General features: G+C 45.0%; 1 protein-coding gene across 4 annotated transcripts in view; it reads left to right on the top strand.

The window, feature by feature from the left end:
• The window catches only part of TBC1D5 (TBC1 domain family member 5), a 728,182-nt gene that overhangs the window by 576,920 nt on the left and 133,553 nt on the right, over positions 1-17,709 (top strand). For all 4 annotated transcript variants that reach the window (XM_088463373.1, XM_088463358.1, XM_088463381.1 and 1 more), the window contains one exon: positions 462-754. In XM_088463373.1, the coding sequence (XP_088319499.1) occupies positions 462-754 (293 nt within the window). The remainder of the gene's footprint in view (positions 1-461; positions 755-17,709) is intronic.

The following is a 17,709-nucleotide window of genomic DNA, read 5'->3' as shown; positions in this document are numbered from 1 at the left end:
CAGGTGTGTTAATATTCTCTATTTTCTTCATAATCTTTAACTATTTCTACAGAGAATAAGCCATCTCACTCCTATGCATTCATATTGGTTTCAGAGGGGTCTTCTTAAGAAAGTTAGTTGGGAGTGCACCATGAAATGCATTAGGTGAATATGTAGGTGCACTTGTGCACATAAGCAGTGTAACTTCACACGTTTTGCAAATTGTAAGTGATCTTTTAAATCTTTATCATGTCTTTAGTGTTCCCTTGCTAAGCTATCCCCTGATCTAAGGTCCCCGTTATATATCTAATGATGGGCAACAACAAATGTCTCCTCTGTTCACTTGAAATCAAATGTACCCACTTCATTAAATTGCTAAGATCTTCTCCTATCCCACAGTACATTAGACGATTTAGCCCTGTATCACGTATTTATACAGACTTGTTTGTAGTAACCAGCTAATTGTCACTCTTTCACTCTAGTGCGAACACCAACAAGATTGCACCTATCAATATAAACAAAGTATCCAGCAGTTTAATTAATTTTGGACGGAAGCTAATTGGCCCAGCCATCCCTACTGGGGGAGCAATGAATCCTATGACATCATCATCAAACACTAACACAAGCCATAGTGGTAGAAGCACCAGTGTCTCCGTGGCTATTCCCTCTGAAACTGCTATTGAGCCCACTCAGTCTCATGCCCTGCCACCTCAGCAGATGCAGCACAATCAGCGCATGATGAAGTCTGAGAGCATGCCAGTGCAACTTAGTAAAGGTATGTTGTGTACAAACTTACTGCTATTTCACCTTCAGGGGCAGACCTACTGTAAATGACTAAAACATTTCACATTTACACTAACACATTGACTCCTGTCAGTATGTAAAGTGTTTTCTCTAAAGCCCTATAATCAGGACTAATAGACTGAGACCTATTTATCAAGTGGAGAAAAGTCTTTTCTAAAGCAACAACTGGTGTTTTTACTGGATACAAGACTGCTACATATAAATTAATGGGTCAGCACCGGGAATAGCGGTGCTATCATAAGCGGTATCCCCCACAGGAGAAATGGTATCCTACAGCCGCCCCGGTGATAGTTTTAATTTTATTAAGAAATTGTGCCAATAATTGCCACAGATTGATAAATAGCCCTCTATTCCTATTACATATACTGGCTATAATTCGTAATTTGGCGTAACAAGCAGAAATGTCATTTACGTGCTTACTTCTCCACATGTTGATAAAATGTACAGAGCATAATAGTAGCAGATGTTGGCTGGATGATCTTACATACAGAGCAACTTCTGGCTTTAGCTTTCTTTTCAAGTCTCCACATCTGTAACATTGTACTAAAAAAACACATTTGTTGCTATTTTGTATTTTTTATGAAATTTAAAATTCTGTATGACCATTTGAGGTGTGTATAAGAAATTTTTCACTAAATAATATGTTCAATCTAAGCAGGATTATTTTATCAGTAAAACAGAAAGAATCTTATTACTCTACATTTTGCGAACATGTATGAGAACAGTTATAGCATTGCTTGTCCAAGGTAAAAGAAAATATCAGCCATAGACTAATAGCAGTGGACCTGTGTACTTACTGATAATGATATCAGTTTACCTGATTGTATAAAGGAGTTACTACTGAACAAAACATGACTCTAGGAATCTTGTATTAGCAAGAAAAGCTCTATAAAACAGTAACATAGAGTTCAATATTTTGTATTCCAGTCACTTACACACTAAGGGCCTGATTGAGACCCGGACGCTATTTGCGTCTGCTCGCTAGCTAAAAGGGGCCGGTTATTTAAATCATGCTCTCGCACTGCGTTGCGTAAAGCCGCCCACTAAGTAACAGCGAGCGGCCGCACTATGCACTCACACCTGTATAAAGACGCCCCTTTGCCACTCGCAACACACGTCATCTCCGGCAGTTGTAGGATTAATCGGGAATATTGAGAGCCATCGGACCTGCTCGCAGTGCTTGTGGTAGCCATTTCCCACCGCAACATTGCGAGCAGTTCAGGCTAAAATACAACCTAGTCACGTGTGTAATGACGATACTTTGCTAATTATGCACACCCATTAAACGCCATTCTGACGCTCCGGCACGCCTGCGTTCGCACATCCACACCCCCGTTTTCAAGCACCTTCACCTGTTACCACCCACAAATGGCACTATCTGTCACTCAAAATAGCGGCCCGACTGCTATTTCCCATTGCAATGAATGGTCCGCGCATGCGCATTGCGAATCATACGTATGCGCAGATTGCGAAAAATTGCTCGCGAGCGCAGCATAGCGTCCGGGTCTGAATCAGGCCCTAAGACCGGTATCCAGTTAGCCCCAATATATTACCGGGGCACAAAAACAGGGATTTTTTGGCACTTTTTTTTTATCACCCTATCCTATTTGTTCAGGCAAACAAATAGGATAATTCAGCCGAAGACACAAAGGATCCTTGATAAGTTCACAGACCTATGTCTTTTCGACTTTTCGGGAAAATTTTTCAGAACACATCAGGTCCTGAAAAAAAATCCTTGGTAAGTGCCGGAATCGGGCTGGATTTCGGGGCTAATTAGCTAGCCCTTGGGGTTCCATTAGCAGCGGTTATTTGCCCATTGCTAATTGGATACAGGTCTAAAAGTTATGTATACATTTATAGAAATGTTCTGATTCAGTGTCGCACACAGCTGCATTGTATGCTTGCACATAAATGTGAATATTAATATAATAATAATATACACCTGCATAGCACCATATAATGCCACAGAACACATTGATTATACGTAGGAAATAATGCAGCTACATATGGGTATATTTATCATATATATATATATATATATATATATATATATACACATACTTGCACACAGATAACATGTTAGCAGCTGCGATAACTGTAATATGGTAGTGCATCCAAAGACACAGTATCGGATCATCTGTGATCCCTTCAGCCGGCTGAATGACTATGGGGTCCCGCAAGCCAGCCGCTGCAGATGAGTAAAAGAGGCCAGGAAATCTCCATCAGCCAAGGGAGATCCTGGCCTCTCCACTCCCTTCAACTATGGTGACATGCCTCCATTTTGGGAAACGGTGGCCATTGCTATCCCCTCCCTGCCCAGAAACTCCAGCAGATTGTCAATCACTGACAACCTGTTGCCGGACTGTGTGTGGGATCGCAGACCCATACTACACACGCACAGTATTGGTCAGGCGCATGTGCACATTCCCGATAATCGGGAATCTGCATGATCCCTGTCACTGCGTCCGCAACTGAATCACCCCCTGAAATCACTCTGCACACCAACATTGAAGACCGTGTCTAGCAGGGCTGCCATCAGGGAGGAAGGCCGGTACTGGAGTCCTGTTCCCGGGTAGAAGGGAATCCATCCGCAATGACACTGTGTGACTGCTATCAATCTCCCCATCTGTTTGTAATCTCCATATGCTAAGCTTTGCCAGGATCAAAGATTGTGAATTGATTTTGATGTTTGCCATAGTCTGAATGTATTGAGTGCTGAGCTGCTCACGGGCATGCCAGGCACTTTGCTAAGACCCCCGGGACAGCTGCTGTAAGATGAGAGAGTGCGTGAAATGCTAATAGTGCACACTGTCTAAATGTCAAAGTTTATCATGCAAACACAGAGGCCTGACCAACTGTGTATGTCATGTATGCGGCTGTTAGAAAAATTATATAACAGCACTTTGGAAGAGAGGAGAGTGTGACAGTGTGTGTGTAAATTCCCTCAGCCCAAGAACCTGTGTAATGTAAAAGTGTCCTGGTTTTATGGGATTATGTGACAGGGTCTCTATAAAGCCCCTCAGCCCAAGAACCTGTGTATTGTATGAGTGTCCCAGTTTTATGGGATTGTGTGACAGTGTGTGCCCCTGACCTAAGGCAAAAACCTGATTCTGTAAAAAATACACCACCATGCCAAATGTGGTGGGGCAAGATACAAAACTCTGGCTGTGCATAAAGGACAGACAGACAGACATGCGCACACACACACTTTCTCACTTATTATATACAGTAGATATATATATCTATATGTGTATTTTTTAAAATAAATATATATATATATATATATATATAGAGAGAGAGAGAGAGAGAGAGAGAGCGAGAGCAGTGGCGTAACTAGAGTATTTGGAGCCCAGGGCAAATTTTAAAATGGACCTTTCCCCCCTATATGCAGGGTCACTTAACAATTGGGCGTGTCAACAGAAAACACATACCCCTTTCTCGTCACTCGTACCATTCCTTTACATATGCACCTTAACCCCTGTAGTGCTCCTTATACAGTCTGCCTTATGCAGTGCCACCAGTAGTGGTCCCTCTTATGGAGGCCCACAGTAGTGCCCCTTGTACAGTGTCCCCAGTAGTGGTGGCTCTTATGCAGGCCCCCAGTAGTGCCCCTTGTTCAGTACCCCCAGTAGTAGTCCCCCTTGTGCAGCTCCGCCATTGGTTCCCCTTATACAGTGCCCCCAATAGTGGTCCCCCTTATGCAGGCCCCCAGTTGTGCCCCTTATACAGTGCCCCCAGTAGTAATCCCCTTTATGCAGCCCCCCAGTAGTGGTCCCCACTATCCAGTGCCCCTTGTAGTGGTCCTCCCTATTTAGTGCCCCCAGTGCAGTGTCCCTTGTGCCTCCAGTAGTAAGTTCCTTATATAATGCCCCCAGTAGTAGACCCCCCTTATGCAGTGCCCCTTATATAGTGCCTCCAGTAGCAGTCCCCCCATGCAGTGCCCCCAGTTGTGGTCCCCCTATGCAGTGTCCTTTATATAGTGCCCCCAGTAGTAGCTCCCCCCATGCAGTGCCCTTTATATAGTGCTGCCAGTAGTAGTCCCCCCCATGCAGTGCCCTTTATATAATGCCCCCAGTAGTAGTCTCCCCAGTATTGGTCCCTGATGGAGTGCCCCAGTAGTAGTCCCCCTGATTAGTGCCCCCAGTAGAGGTCCCACCAGTGGTGCCTCCAGTAGTAGCCCCCCAATTTGTGCCCCCAGTAGAGGTTCCCCCCAGTGGTGCCCCCAATTACTGCCCCCAGTAGTAGTCCCCTCGATTAGAGCCCCCAGTAGAGGTCCCCCCAGTGGTGCCTCCAGTAGTGGTCCCCCCAATTAGTGCCCCCAGTAGTGGTTCCCCCCAATTACTGCCCCCAGTAGTATCCCCGATTACTGCCCCCAGTAGAGGTGCCCCCCCCAAATACATAGAAAAAATAAAATAAAAATAAAACTTACCTGCATCCACGCTCCTGCTCCAGCTCCCGCCACCACGACGTCTGCACGTCAGCCCTCCCGGGCTGGTGCGCTCTGCATTATGGGAGAGACGTCATGACGTCTCTCCCATTACCCACTTCAGGAGCTGGAAGGGAGCTGGCTCTTGCAGTGGGCACTGCAGCAGCCAATGAGAGTCTATCTGACCCTCATTGGATGCTGTTTAACACACACATCTCTGCCAGCACTGGCGGAGATGTGTGTGCAGCAGCAGCAGCAGCAGCAGCAGCAGCAGCAGCCAATTAGAGTCTGTCTGACTCTCACTGGCTGCTGATCAACACACACATCGCCGCGCGCGCGGCGGCGATGTGTGTGTTAGCACAGCCTGAGCCCGCCCTCCTCCCACCACTATTGGGCAAGCGCTCAGGGGGAGGGAAGGGGCTCAACTGTGCAGCACAGGACCGGCGCTGGGAAGCCTAGCACCGGTCCTGTGTAATTGTGTAGCGCTGACTGCACTCACTGCGGTCGGCACTACACTGGGTAACTAGGAAGGCCGGCGGTGCGGGGTCCCACAGCGCCCAGGGCACATGCCCCACTCGCCCTGCCCTAGTTACGCCACTGATATAAAGAGAGAGCAATGGAAAAACAGGCAGCACTTGGAGGGCTTGTATATGTATAATATAGCACACAGTCACAGGTTGAGACACACCTACCTATGACTGTGTGCTATATTATACATATACAAGCCCTCTGAGTGCTGCCTATTTTTCCATTCCTGTGCATTACCTTTGGGATTTTTCTGAAAAAATAAGTTCAGGAACTGTGGGTGGAGCTATAGAAAAACTATTTTATATAAATATTATAATATTATAGAAATATATATATGTATTTAGAAGGGACTTTAAAATAAAACTTATCTTAACTATCAAATGGATTCCAATGTATGAAGAACTATGGGCCTGATTCAGCAAGGATCGCAACTGCGATTATGCATGCAATTAGCCAATTGTTGCGTATGCATGGTTGGCAAAACGCATGCGTGCCTGCTGGTTTAAACGTTGTTGCATGGGCATGCATAAATTATTATTAAATTATTACCAGATTAATATATAACACCTGGCCTCTCGGACATCTGTTGCGGGTATAATTGGACCCCTTACTATGACCACTCCATATCTGGCTGCAATGACTTGAATTAAAGGACTGTTGGCAAAAGTTGAGGAAAATCTCTGAAGAATTAACAGACTTCTCTTGTCCCTACATCCTTGAGTTCTGGCTCCTAAATTTAATGGATATACCAACATCAACATTTTAAAAATTCCCTATTTAATATAGTTAATGAATGCTGCCAGAACCATTATTCCATGTACTTGGAGATCTACATCGCCCCCCATAGGCTCTCAGTGATTTAAAATATTTGAACTCTACATAGTCATAGAAGACCTAACAGCTTCAGTCACAGCCAAAGACCTAGTTCCGCTCTACAGTGTCAACTAGGGCATGAATGCCCCACAGGGGAAATGCAGTTATAGGTGCTCTTCAAGTAGTGTGTACACTGAAGGGGTGTGGCCTGTTACCAGAGGAAGTGTGGCTATAAAAATGTATATACAAAAGAAATGCAATTTGTAATTTCACTCTGGTGTCGCTGTGATGCATTTCACAGATGACCACCACTTCCTCTGCAAAGAGGCAAAGAGCAGAAAGGCTGATTTAGCTGGGGTAAGGATAGAGGAAGGCATAGATAGGTCAAAGAGAGAGACTTGTGTGGATTGATTGTGTGGATCAGAAGCTGGTGCAGACAGGAGAAATGCAAAGAATCTGGCACAGACAGGAGACAAACAAAAAAAATGGCAGCTGCTCAATCAATCTAGCAGTACTAATCAGGTGCATGAAAGGGAGGGGTCATACCAAGTAGAAAAAGGAGGGGGGTTTAACCCCCTATTGTACCTCAGCACACTGAATAATACCTGCAACAATATATGAAGACTATATGGTCATAGAAATTCAGAGATATTAGTTGCATGCATTTGGGGGTCCTGGGCCGGACGTTTTTTTGGGGTGCACTGCGCCCCGGACGTGAACCCCTTAGTGTTAGGGACTGCTGGTAACAGAGAAGCCGTGACGTGGCCCAGCAGCCTCCCATGTATTTGCAAATGCATGCAACTAATATCTCTGAATTTCTATGACCATATAGTCTTCATATATTGTTGCAGGTATTATTCAGTGTGCTGAGGTACAATAGGGGGTTAAATCCCCCTCCTTTTTCTACTTGGTATGACCCCTCCCTTTCATGCACATGATTAGTACTGCTAGATTGATTTAGCAGCTGACATTTTTGTTTGTTTGTTATGAGTTGCATGAAGGAGCCAGCATTAGTAGGGCATGCTGGTTCTAGTAGTGCTAGTTGGAGTTCCCAGGGGTGACTCCCAGGTAAGCTGGCTCTCAATTTGGATGCATTTATGTATGTGCCTTTATCATGAGGCCTTACATTTGACAAAATTATATATGTGCCTTTATCATGAGGCCTTATAATTGGTATATTTTACATTTGGGGTGAGCGTTTGGGCGTAGGGCCCCCGGGACTGGTCTGGCTGGGCCTCCTCAGGGCATCACCACTTAATACACATAGTTGCTTTTCACATCACCTTTTATGTTTGTTTATTATTCATGTATTTTTTCACATATATTTTAACCTCTCATTCCACACTTAATGATTACTCACACACAGCTATACTTTACACTGCACTGTCACTCTTTTTCCATTTTCGTGTGATGCCCTGGGGGGGTCCTGGGCTGGACGTTTTTTTGGGGTGCACTGCGCCCCGGACGTGAACCCCTTAGTGTTAGGGACTGCTGGTAACAGAGAAGCCGTGACGTGGCCCAGCAGCCTCCAATGTATTTGCAAATGCATGCAACTAATATCTCTGAATTTCTATGACCATATAGTCTTCATATATTGTTGCAGGTATTATTCAGTGTGCTGAGGTACAATAGGGGGTTAAATCCCCCTCCTTTTTCTACAGACAGGAGACAGGCAGAGAGATTTGTATAGACGAGATTAGGCCGAGAGGCTGGTACAAGCAAGAAAAAGACAGTCTGGCACAGACACGAGGGGCAGGGATATACAGATATACACTTACATTGTTTGAGTCCTTGCTTGATGTGTGAGGAGAGGGAGAGAACTTCTTTTAACATGCTGCAGTCCAGTGAAGGAGAAGTGGAGGTCGAGTCAGAGGGCAAGAAAACACTATGTGGCACTCGCTGACCCCCAACCCCCTCCAGAAGAACAGCAATGGAAATAGTGCCAGAGAAACATTCTGCAAAGCCATGCTGCTGTTTATTTTATTTCATTTTATAACATCTAAAAAAAAAAAAAGCTACTTGAGAAGGGAGTAGAGTTCTGGGGTAGTTGAACTCAGCCAGTTCACTAGTGAGCCAGTGCTGATAATTTATAACTCCCTCTGTAACCTTAACCTTCACCTTTTAAATTCATTCTTTTCATACCTCGACTCCTATATGTAGAATATGAGCCTCGATTAAATTGCATGCCGTAAGATATACTTGATACAATTCAGATTGAAACACAAAAAAGGGTTAAGGCTGGGTACACACCTAAAGATTTTCTGTCCAACCATCCAGCTAGTTGATTGGTTGGAATGAAAATCTGGTAATGTATGGGAGTAAATGATGATCAGCAATTTGCTCCTAAATGCCAGAAAACAGATGAAAATGGTCATCGGACAAGTTTGTTAAATGTTTGATATAAACAATTTGTTCAAACAACAGTTTTTGTCCATTTTCCAGCGTTTGGGAGCAAATTGCTGATTGTCATTTGCTGTCATACGTCAGATTTTTATTCCAACCAATCAACTAGTTGGATGGTTGGACAGAAAATCTTTAGGTGTGTACCCAGCCTAAGATAGATAAATTAAATAGCCACATCCCTAATTATTAGTTTCAGAAAATAAAATATATAATTACAACCCTAAATATGAATTTAATCAAAATCAATAACCTCGAAATGCCAAATATTGAATTCCAACCTCCTAATCGTTTATATATTTGTGTGTGTGTACATACATGTGTACTGTATGTATACATTTTTTTTTTGCACACTCATTTGTACAGTACATACAGTAAACAAGTACATACTGTATATACACTGATCAGCCATAACATTAAAAGCACTGACGATGAAGTGAATAACATTGATTATCTTGTTACAATATCACCTGTAAAGGGGAGGGATATATAAGGCAGCAAGGGAACAGTTAGTTCTTGAAGTTGATGTTTTGGAAACAGGAAAACTGGGCAGAGCCATGGTGCAACTAGATGACTAGGTCAGAGCATCTCAAAAACAGCAGGTCCTATGGGGTGTTCCCAGTATACCGTGCAGGGCCGGATATAGGTGGGGCAGAAGGGGCGGTCGTTCCGGGGCCCCCACTACTAGTAAAAAAAGAAAGCAGAGTACAGCAGCTGCGCTCCTGTCCTCGGCAGCTGCTCAGTTGTTCCATTACAGCAGCCGCCAAGGTACTTCACACGTATTTCATACGTCATAATCTCATGAGACTGTGACTGCTCAGTAGTCAGGAGGACCAGAGCCGTCTATGGGTGCAACTGAATGTGAAATGCTACGTTAGTGACAGCTGCTGTAACACTGTAACACAGTGCTTCGCATGCACATACACCCACAGTCACACACATGCATGCGGCATGCAGATACACCCGCAGTCACACACATGCATGCCGCATATCATTTTAATCAGCAGAAGCTGCTTGCGCACACTAGCACGAAAAGACGGTATATGCTACCGAGTCACACTGAGCTCCCGTGTTGTGTGTTGCGCGACTTCTAGCGCACGGATAATAGATGTATGTGGACACATCCATATGTGAGTGTGTGTGTGTGTGTGTATATATATATATATATATATATATACACACATACGTGTGTCTATGTATATATATATATATATATATATATATATATATATTATATACATGTATATGTGTGTGTGTATAAATTTTTGTATATATAATGTGTGTTTGAATACTTTCCGGATGCACTGTGTGTGTGTGTATGTATGTATATATGTGTGTGTGTGTATATATATATATATATATATATATATATATATATATATATATTATACAGTGCATCCGGAAAGTATTTACAGCGCGTCACTTTTTCCACATTTTGTTGTTACAGTCTTATTCCAAAATGGAATAAATTCATTTTTGTCCTCAAAATTCTGCACACACTATCCCATAATGACAATGTGTAAATTTGCAAATTTAATAAAAAAAAAAGAAAACTAAGAAATCACACGTACATAAGTATTCACAATCTTTGCTCAATACTTTGTTGATGCACCTTTGGCAGCAATTACAGCCTCAATTCTTTTTGAATATGATGCCATAAGCTTGGCACGGTATACAACCGGAAAGCCGGCTGCCGGAATCCCGACTGCTTTGTCCCGGCGTGGGATAAATGACCGACGTCTATATCTAGACGCCTGTCATTTCCCTAACACCAGAAGACCGGCGCCCAGCATCCCGATCGTAGTGATGCCGGGTGCCGCGAGCGGACAGCCGCGGGGGGGTGGCGGGTTAGGTTTAGGGCACCCGGGGGGGGGACTTAGGGTTAGGCACCCCCCGGGGTACTTAGGCTTAGGCGGCGGGGAAGGGGGGGTTAGGTTTAGGCACTTAGAGGGGGATTAGGGTTAGGCACTGGGGGGGAAGGTTAGGGTTAAGCACCCCTAAGGGAGGGTTAGGGTTAGGGGGTAGAAATAGGTTATTCAATACTTACCTTAGGACGATCGGGATTTCCTCCTCTGCTGGGATGCTGCTGTCGGGATTCCAACTGCTGGGCATGGGTCCGGCGGCAAATCATACCTATTCTCTGTGCATCACTTTGATATTTACCATTGTGAAAGGGCTAAAAAACTGTATATGTAGATACGCTCTGACATGCACCTGTCCCAGAGCCAGATGTCCATTCATGGAGGTGCAAGCTATTAGCGTCACGGAGCCATTGGAGCCCCAATAGTTCTAGTACAATTGTAAAACCTGATGTTGCCTACCTCTATACACCACAGCAGACCTGTAATATAAATTATAATGAAATAAGCTCCCTCCTTTTGCAGATAATAATCTAACCTTTGTTATCGGTCACATGGATTACTTGTGTTTTTCCCTGTGCAGGCTTACCTGTAGCTGTTTTAATAGCTCTACAGATGTGTCCACATACATCTATTCTCGTGCGCTACAAGTCGCGCCACACATAACGCGTGTGACTCTATAGCGCAGACCGTCTTTTCTTGCCACTTTTGACCTTCAAATGTGTCTTATTTGCATATCGATGTGAATAGGGTGCACAAGCAGCTTATGCTCCTTATTAAGGAGGGTTAGGGTTAGGCACCCCCGAGGGGAGGTTAGGGTTAGGCACCCCCCCGCGGGACTTAGATTTAGGCAGCGGGGAAGGGAGGGTTAGGGTTAGGCACTTAGAGGGGGGGAGGGTTTAGGGAGTTAGGTTAGGTTAGTTTATACTTACCTTAGCGACGATCGGGATTTCCAGCGCTGCCGGGCTTCCGCTGCCGGGAACTCTGCTTTTGTCGGCCAGGCGCTGCCGGGAATCGTATTTCATACCGATTCCCTTGGCACACCTATCTTTGGGCAGTTTCGCCCATTCGTCTTTGCAGCACCTCTCAAGCTCCATCAGGTTGGATGAGGTAGGGCAGCACAGACGGTGTAATGGTTAGCATTACTGCCTCACAGCACTGAGGTCGTGGGTTCGATGCCCACCACGGCCCTAACTGTGCAGAGTTTGTATATTCTCCCTGTCCTTGCGTGGGTTTCCTCCGGGTACTCCGGTTTCCTCCCACACTCCAAAAACTATAGTAGTAGGTTAATTGTCTCCTACCAAAAATTAACCCTAGTGTGTATGTGTGTGTGTACATGTGGTAGCAGTATAGCTTGTAAGCTCCACTGGGGCAGGGAGTGATGTGAGTGCCAAATATGCTCTGTAAAATGCTGCGGAATATGTGTGCGCTATATAAATAACTGATAATAATAATAATGGGAAGCATCGGTGCACAGCCATTTTCAGATCTCTCCAGAGATGTTCACTTGGATTCAAGTCTGGGCTCTGGCTGGGCCACTCAAGGACATTCACAGAGTTGCACTGAAGCCACTCCTTTGATATCTTGGCTGTGTGCTTAGGGTCGTTGTCCTGCTGAAAGATAAACCGTCGCCCCAGTTGGAGGTCAAGAGCGCTCCAGAGCAGGTTTTCATCCAGGATGTCTCTGTACATTGCTGCATTCAGCTTTCCCTCTATCCTGACTAGTCTCCCAGTTCCGGCCGCTGAAAAACTTCCCCACAGCATGATGCTGCCACCACCGTGCTTCACTATAAGGATGGTATTGGCCTGGAGATGAGCGGTGCCTGGTTTTCTTCAAACATGATACCTGGCATTCATGCCAAAGAGTTCAATCTTTGTCTCATCATGGTCTGAGAGTCCTTCGGGTGCATTTTGGCACACTCCAGGCGGGCTGCCATGTGCTTTTTACTAAGGATTGGCTTCCGTCTGGCCACTCTACCATACAGGCCTGATTGTTGCAGAGATGGTTGTCCTTCTGGAAGGTTCTCCTCTCTCCACAGAGGAATGCTGTAGCTCTGACAGAGTGACTATCGGGTTCTTGGTCACTTCCCTGACTAGTGCCCTACTCCCCCGATCACTCAGTTTAGACGACCGGCCAACTCTAGGAAGAGTCCTGGTGGTTCCGAACGTCTTCCATTTACTGTGCTCATTGGGACCTTCAAAGCAGCAGATATTTTTCTATACTCTTCCCCAGATTTGTGCCTCGAGACAATCCGCTCTCGGAGGTCTACAGACAATTCCTTGGACTTCATGCTTGGTTTGTGCTCTGACATGCACTGTCAAGTGTGGGACCTTATATAGACAGGTGTATGCCTTTTAAAAATCATGTCCAATCAACTGAATTTACCACAGGTGGACTCCAATTAAGCTGTAGGAACATCTCAAGGATGATCAGTGGAAACAGGATGTACCTGAGATAAATTTTGAGTTTCATGGCAAAGGCCGGGAATACTTATGTACATGTGATTTCTTAATGTTTTTTTTTTTATTAAATTTGCAAAAATCTCAAAAAAACTTTTTACACGTTGTCAATATGGGGTATTGTGTGTAGAATTTTGAGGACAAAAATGAATTTATTCCATTTTGGAATAAGGCTGTAACATAAAGAAATGTGAAAAAAGCGACGCGCTGTGAATACTTTCCGGATGCACTATGTATATATGTACACACACACACACACACACACACACACACACACACACACACTATACAAGTAGTCATCAGGAATAATTATTTAAGCCGGGGGTCTGTTGTGTTACAGTTGCATAGCATAAACTAATTGCCTTTAGTGTGTCTAAGGCCTGGTTCAGAGATGGACACAAATCCCATCGCAACTGCGATTCCATACACAGCGGACTTGCGAAAATATTCGAATTACATCACTGATGTCTTGTGCACTGAGACGCCCACCTCCGGCATCTGACATCTGCCAATCACATAGAAAATCGGGAACATAGGAAACATGGGTCACACTTGGTACTTCTGAGTAAGCCTGTGCTGTCTCAAACAGAGCAGCTCTCCTATGACGTCGGGCCTCTGCAGCTGTGAACACATGCACATAGGCTCACTAGAGTACACCCAGAAAACCGTCCCGACACGCCTACGTTTTTTGTAACCAAACCGTTACCTCCCCCAAACGCTACCTGTCACTAATTTTGCGAATAAATTCTCTCTGCGACAGCCGTCACTAATCCATCATTGCGAGTACGCAGGGCGGTTTTGACGCATGCGCAGTGGCCAAAAATCTCTCCACTGCGTCCCACATAGACATTGTGTCCATCTCTGAACCCAGCCCCAGCTCTTTACAGTTGACCTACCTCCACCGCTCATTCCCCAGCAACTCAATTGCTGCATCTTCTCCGCCACTAGTTTGCTGTTTTTATGTATCTACTGTCTTGCAGCAGCTGTAAGGAATAACGTTTCTAAGTATAGTCATTACATTTCAGGCAATATGGTAACCATCAGCATCCTTCCTGCCCAAGGACGCACTTTTATATCCGACATGAAGTACATTATTCTTTCTTGCTTTGCTGTCCAAATTGATATTGCAGTTTTATTTGCTAGTCCAATAAACAAGTAGGTTCTGTTAAAGAATCATACACAAACGTCAATGAGTTCCTGTAATAGCCAGATCTTAGCCTAGAGACACCCTTTATGAAAATTGAGCAGAGACATTCCTATCTCACTTGTCTCTGGGAAAAGAAAAAATATTGACAAATGTAAAAAGCGCTTACCCCATAGAGAAGAGAAAACTAGTTCCATCTTAATATGCAGATTTAAACAAATGATTAAGACTTGCTTCCTGTACATGTGGCTAACTGATCCCTTCCAGGCAGGAATTCACAGAGATGATATGGTCTACTGGGAACAGTGCATGACTAGCCAAGCACAGCCCGTGTTATGAGCTGCGAGGGGATTCTTATTATCTCTCACTCAGAGAATGCATATATCAGCCTGGATTTATTCTTCCTATCAGTCACTTTTATAAAACTGTCATTGTCTTTGTTTACTGTACATATATCCTAAGATTAATAATGTGGAATTGTCTGGGTGAAGTTTATGCTGTTGCAGGTATCTATTGTAGATATGGAATGGAAGTTCTGTAAGCGTATTTCAGTATATTCTGTATAGGGGATGGGTACGGGAAGCCGGCGCATACCGACACTTGTCGGTCAGTATTGTAACCCATCCCCTCTTCCTACCCTAACCCTAACTCTCCCTCCCTAGTGCCTAAACCTAACCTTCCCTTCCCACACCCTAACCCTTCCCCTCTTAGTGCCTAACCCCTAGCCCTAAAGCTAACCCCTCACCCCATCCCCGCTACTTACCTTTGGGATTCTGTTGGTTGGGATGCCGGCGCCGGGAATCTGACAAGTGTTGGGATTCTGGTGCCAGCATTCTAAGTGCCGGAATCCCAGTGATCGGGATATTGGGCTTCATTCAGACCCGCTCGCAAGCGGGTCGATGGTGGGGCACTACGCACGCGCAGTGTGCGAGCACCGGAGCGAGTGATAAATTCACTCGCTCCGGGGCTCGCTACAAACGGGGCAGCTGTCGATGTTGATCGACAGCTCGCCCCGTTTTGTAGACGGGGAGGGTGGGGTGGCTGGTCAAACGGAGGCATTCCTGATGGAACGTCTGCCGTTTGTTGGCGGCCCTACTGACATCACTTGTGATGTCATTAGTGAGCTTCCTGCTCTATGAGCAGGAAGCTTACTGGGGCTTGCGGGAACGAGACACTACCGCAAGGATCTAGTCGCAAGCCCGATGGTCGCGACCATCACCTGGCCGCTCGCTAAGCTGTGGGTGACCGGGTTAAAAAAAAGCGGCCGCCCTGATTAAGAACGACCGCTCACTTTTTGCGAGTGCAAAAATCAGGCCCATTGACCGCATCCCCTGTTTAGACATGCAGGAAAACACTAAGGTAATGTAGAAGCAGGGTTTTAAAACAAAATACCTTAATGTAAAATCTGAACACTGTATGCATGTTTTGGGATGGGAATTACATTTTTTTTTACAGATATCAGTGCTGCTTTCGCTTCCTAAAGCTTGGTACACACTGGGCGATATATCGTCCGTTCTTACACTTGCTGCAGAGACCACTTGTGACTGACATCTCAACTGGACGGGCAAATTCAAATGCCCGCTCTGTTGTGATGTAAAGGAACATGCATCGAGCGGCCGATCTGTAAGTCTGTATAGCTTACCTGATCAGCTGCTGTGTCGGCACAGTGTGTACCCAGCTTAAGAAGTGGATTTCTTGCTGATAAAGCAGTCTTCATAAATAGCAATACTAACATCTGAACCATACCACCTGATACGCATTAGAACCTTGACTTTCAGAGCTAGATGTTACATGCAGGTGTGACAGTGGTTACCCTAGCTACAAAGAGGCAGGAAATAGGAATAAATAGTAAACAGTTTTTGCTGCTCATGGAATGCTTCAGTGACTGAGGCTGATGCACATGTGAATGTTATGTTTTTGCATAAAATTAGCATCTTCCTGCCGTGCATTGACTAAAAAGTGTTAAGTTTTTGCCTGTATATAGATTTAGCTGCATCTTGTGCGCAGGGCCGTGCTAGACTTCTAGGCACCCTAGGCAAAACTTCTGCATGTGCCCCCCCGGTGTGTGTGTGTGTGTGTGTGTGTATATTAGGGGTGTGCACCGGCCACTTTTCGTGTTTTGTGTTTTGGTTTTGGATCTGGATCTTTCTTCGTGTTTTGGATCTGGATTGGTTTTGCCAAAACCACCCTTCCGTGTTTTGGGTTCTGGGTTTTGTGTTTTGGATCTGTATTTTTTTTTAAAAAAGCATAAAAACAGCTAAAATCACAGAATTTGTAGGTTTTTCTGCTCCTATGCTATTATTAACCTCAATAACCTTAATTTCCACTCATTTCCAGTCTATTCTGAACACCTCACACCTCACAATAGTGTTTTTATGTCCAAAACGTTGCACCGAGGTAGCTGGATGACTATGCTAAGCGACACGAGTGGGCGGCACAAACACGTGACCCATCTAGGCGTGAAACTGCAGTGGCAGACAGGATGGCAGTTTGAAAAACTAGGCCCCAAACTGTACATAATGCAAAGAAAAAAAAGAGGTGCAAGATGGAATTGTCCTTGGGCCCTCCCACCCACCCTTATGTTGTATAAACAGGACATGCACACTTTAACAAACCAATCATTTCAGCGCCAGGGTCTGCCACACAACTGTGGCTGAAATGATTGGTTCGTTTGGGCCCCCACAAAACAAGCTGGCAATTAATGTGTCCCTGCACAAACTGGCTCTATGGAGGCAAGATGTCATCCTCATCCTCCTCATCCACCGATTCCTCACCCTCTTCAGTGTGTACATCCTCATCCTCACAAAGTATTAACTCGTCACCACTTGAATCCACCACCACAGGTCCCTCTGTACCTTCTGGAGGCTGGTCTCCCTGGAAGAGCTGATAATTCATTTTGATGAACATCATCTTCTCCACATTCTGTGGAAGCAACCTCCTACGCCTTTCGCTGACAAGGTTCCCGGCTGCACTAAACACTCTTTCGGAGTACACACTGGAGGGGGGGCAACTCAGGTAAAATAGAGCCAGTTTGTACAGGGGCCTCCAAATTGCCTCTTTTTCCTGCCAGTACAGGTATGGACTGTCTGCCATGCCTACTTGGATGCTGTCACCGATGTAATCCTCCACCATTCTGTCAATGGTGACAGTATCATATGCAGTGACAGTAGACATGTCAGAAATTGTTGCCAGGTCCTTCAGTCCGGACCAGATGTCCAAACTTGGTCCTGCCTGCCCTGCATCACCGCCAGCGGGTTGCTTAGGATACCTAAGTTTTTTCCTGGCAGCCCCAGTTGC

The sequence above is a fragment of the Taudactylus pleione genome, unplaced genomic scaffold, assembly GCF_031769625.1.
Source record: "Taudactylus pleione unplaced genomic scaffold, aTauple2 ptg000053l, whole genome shotgun sequence".
NCBI classification, from domain to species: Eukaryota; Metazoa; Chordata; class Amphibia; order Anura; family Myobatrachidae; genus Taudactylus; species Taudactylus pleione.
This window is presented reverse-complemented; position numbering and strand designations above follow the sequence as displayed.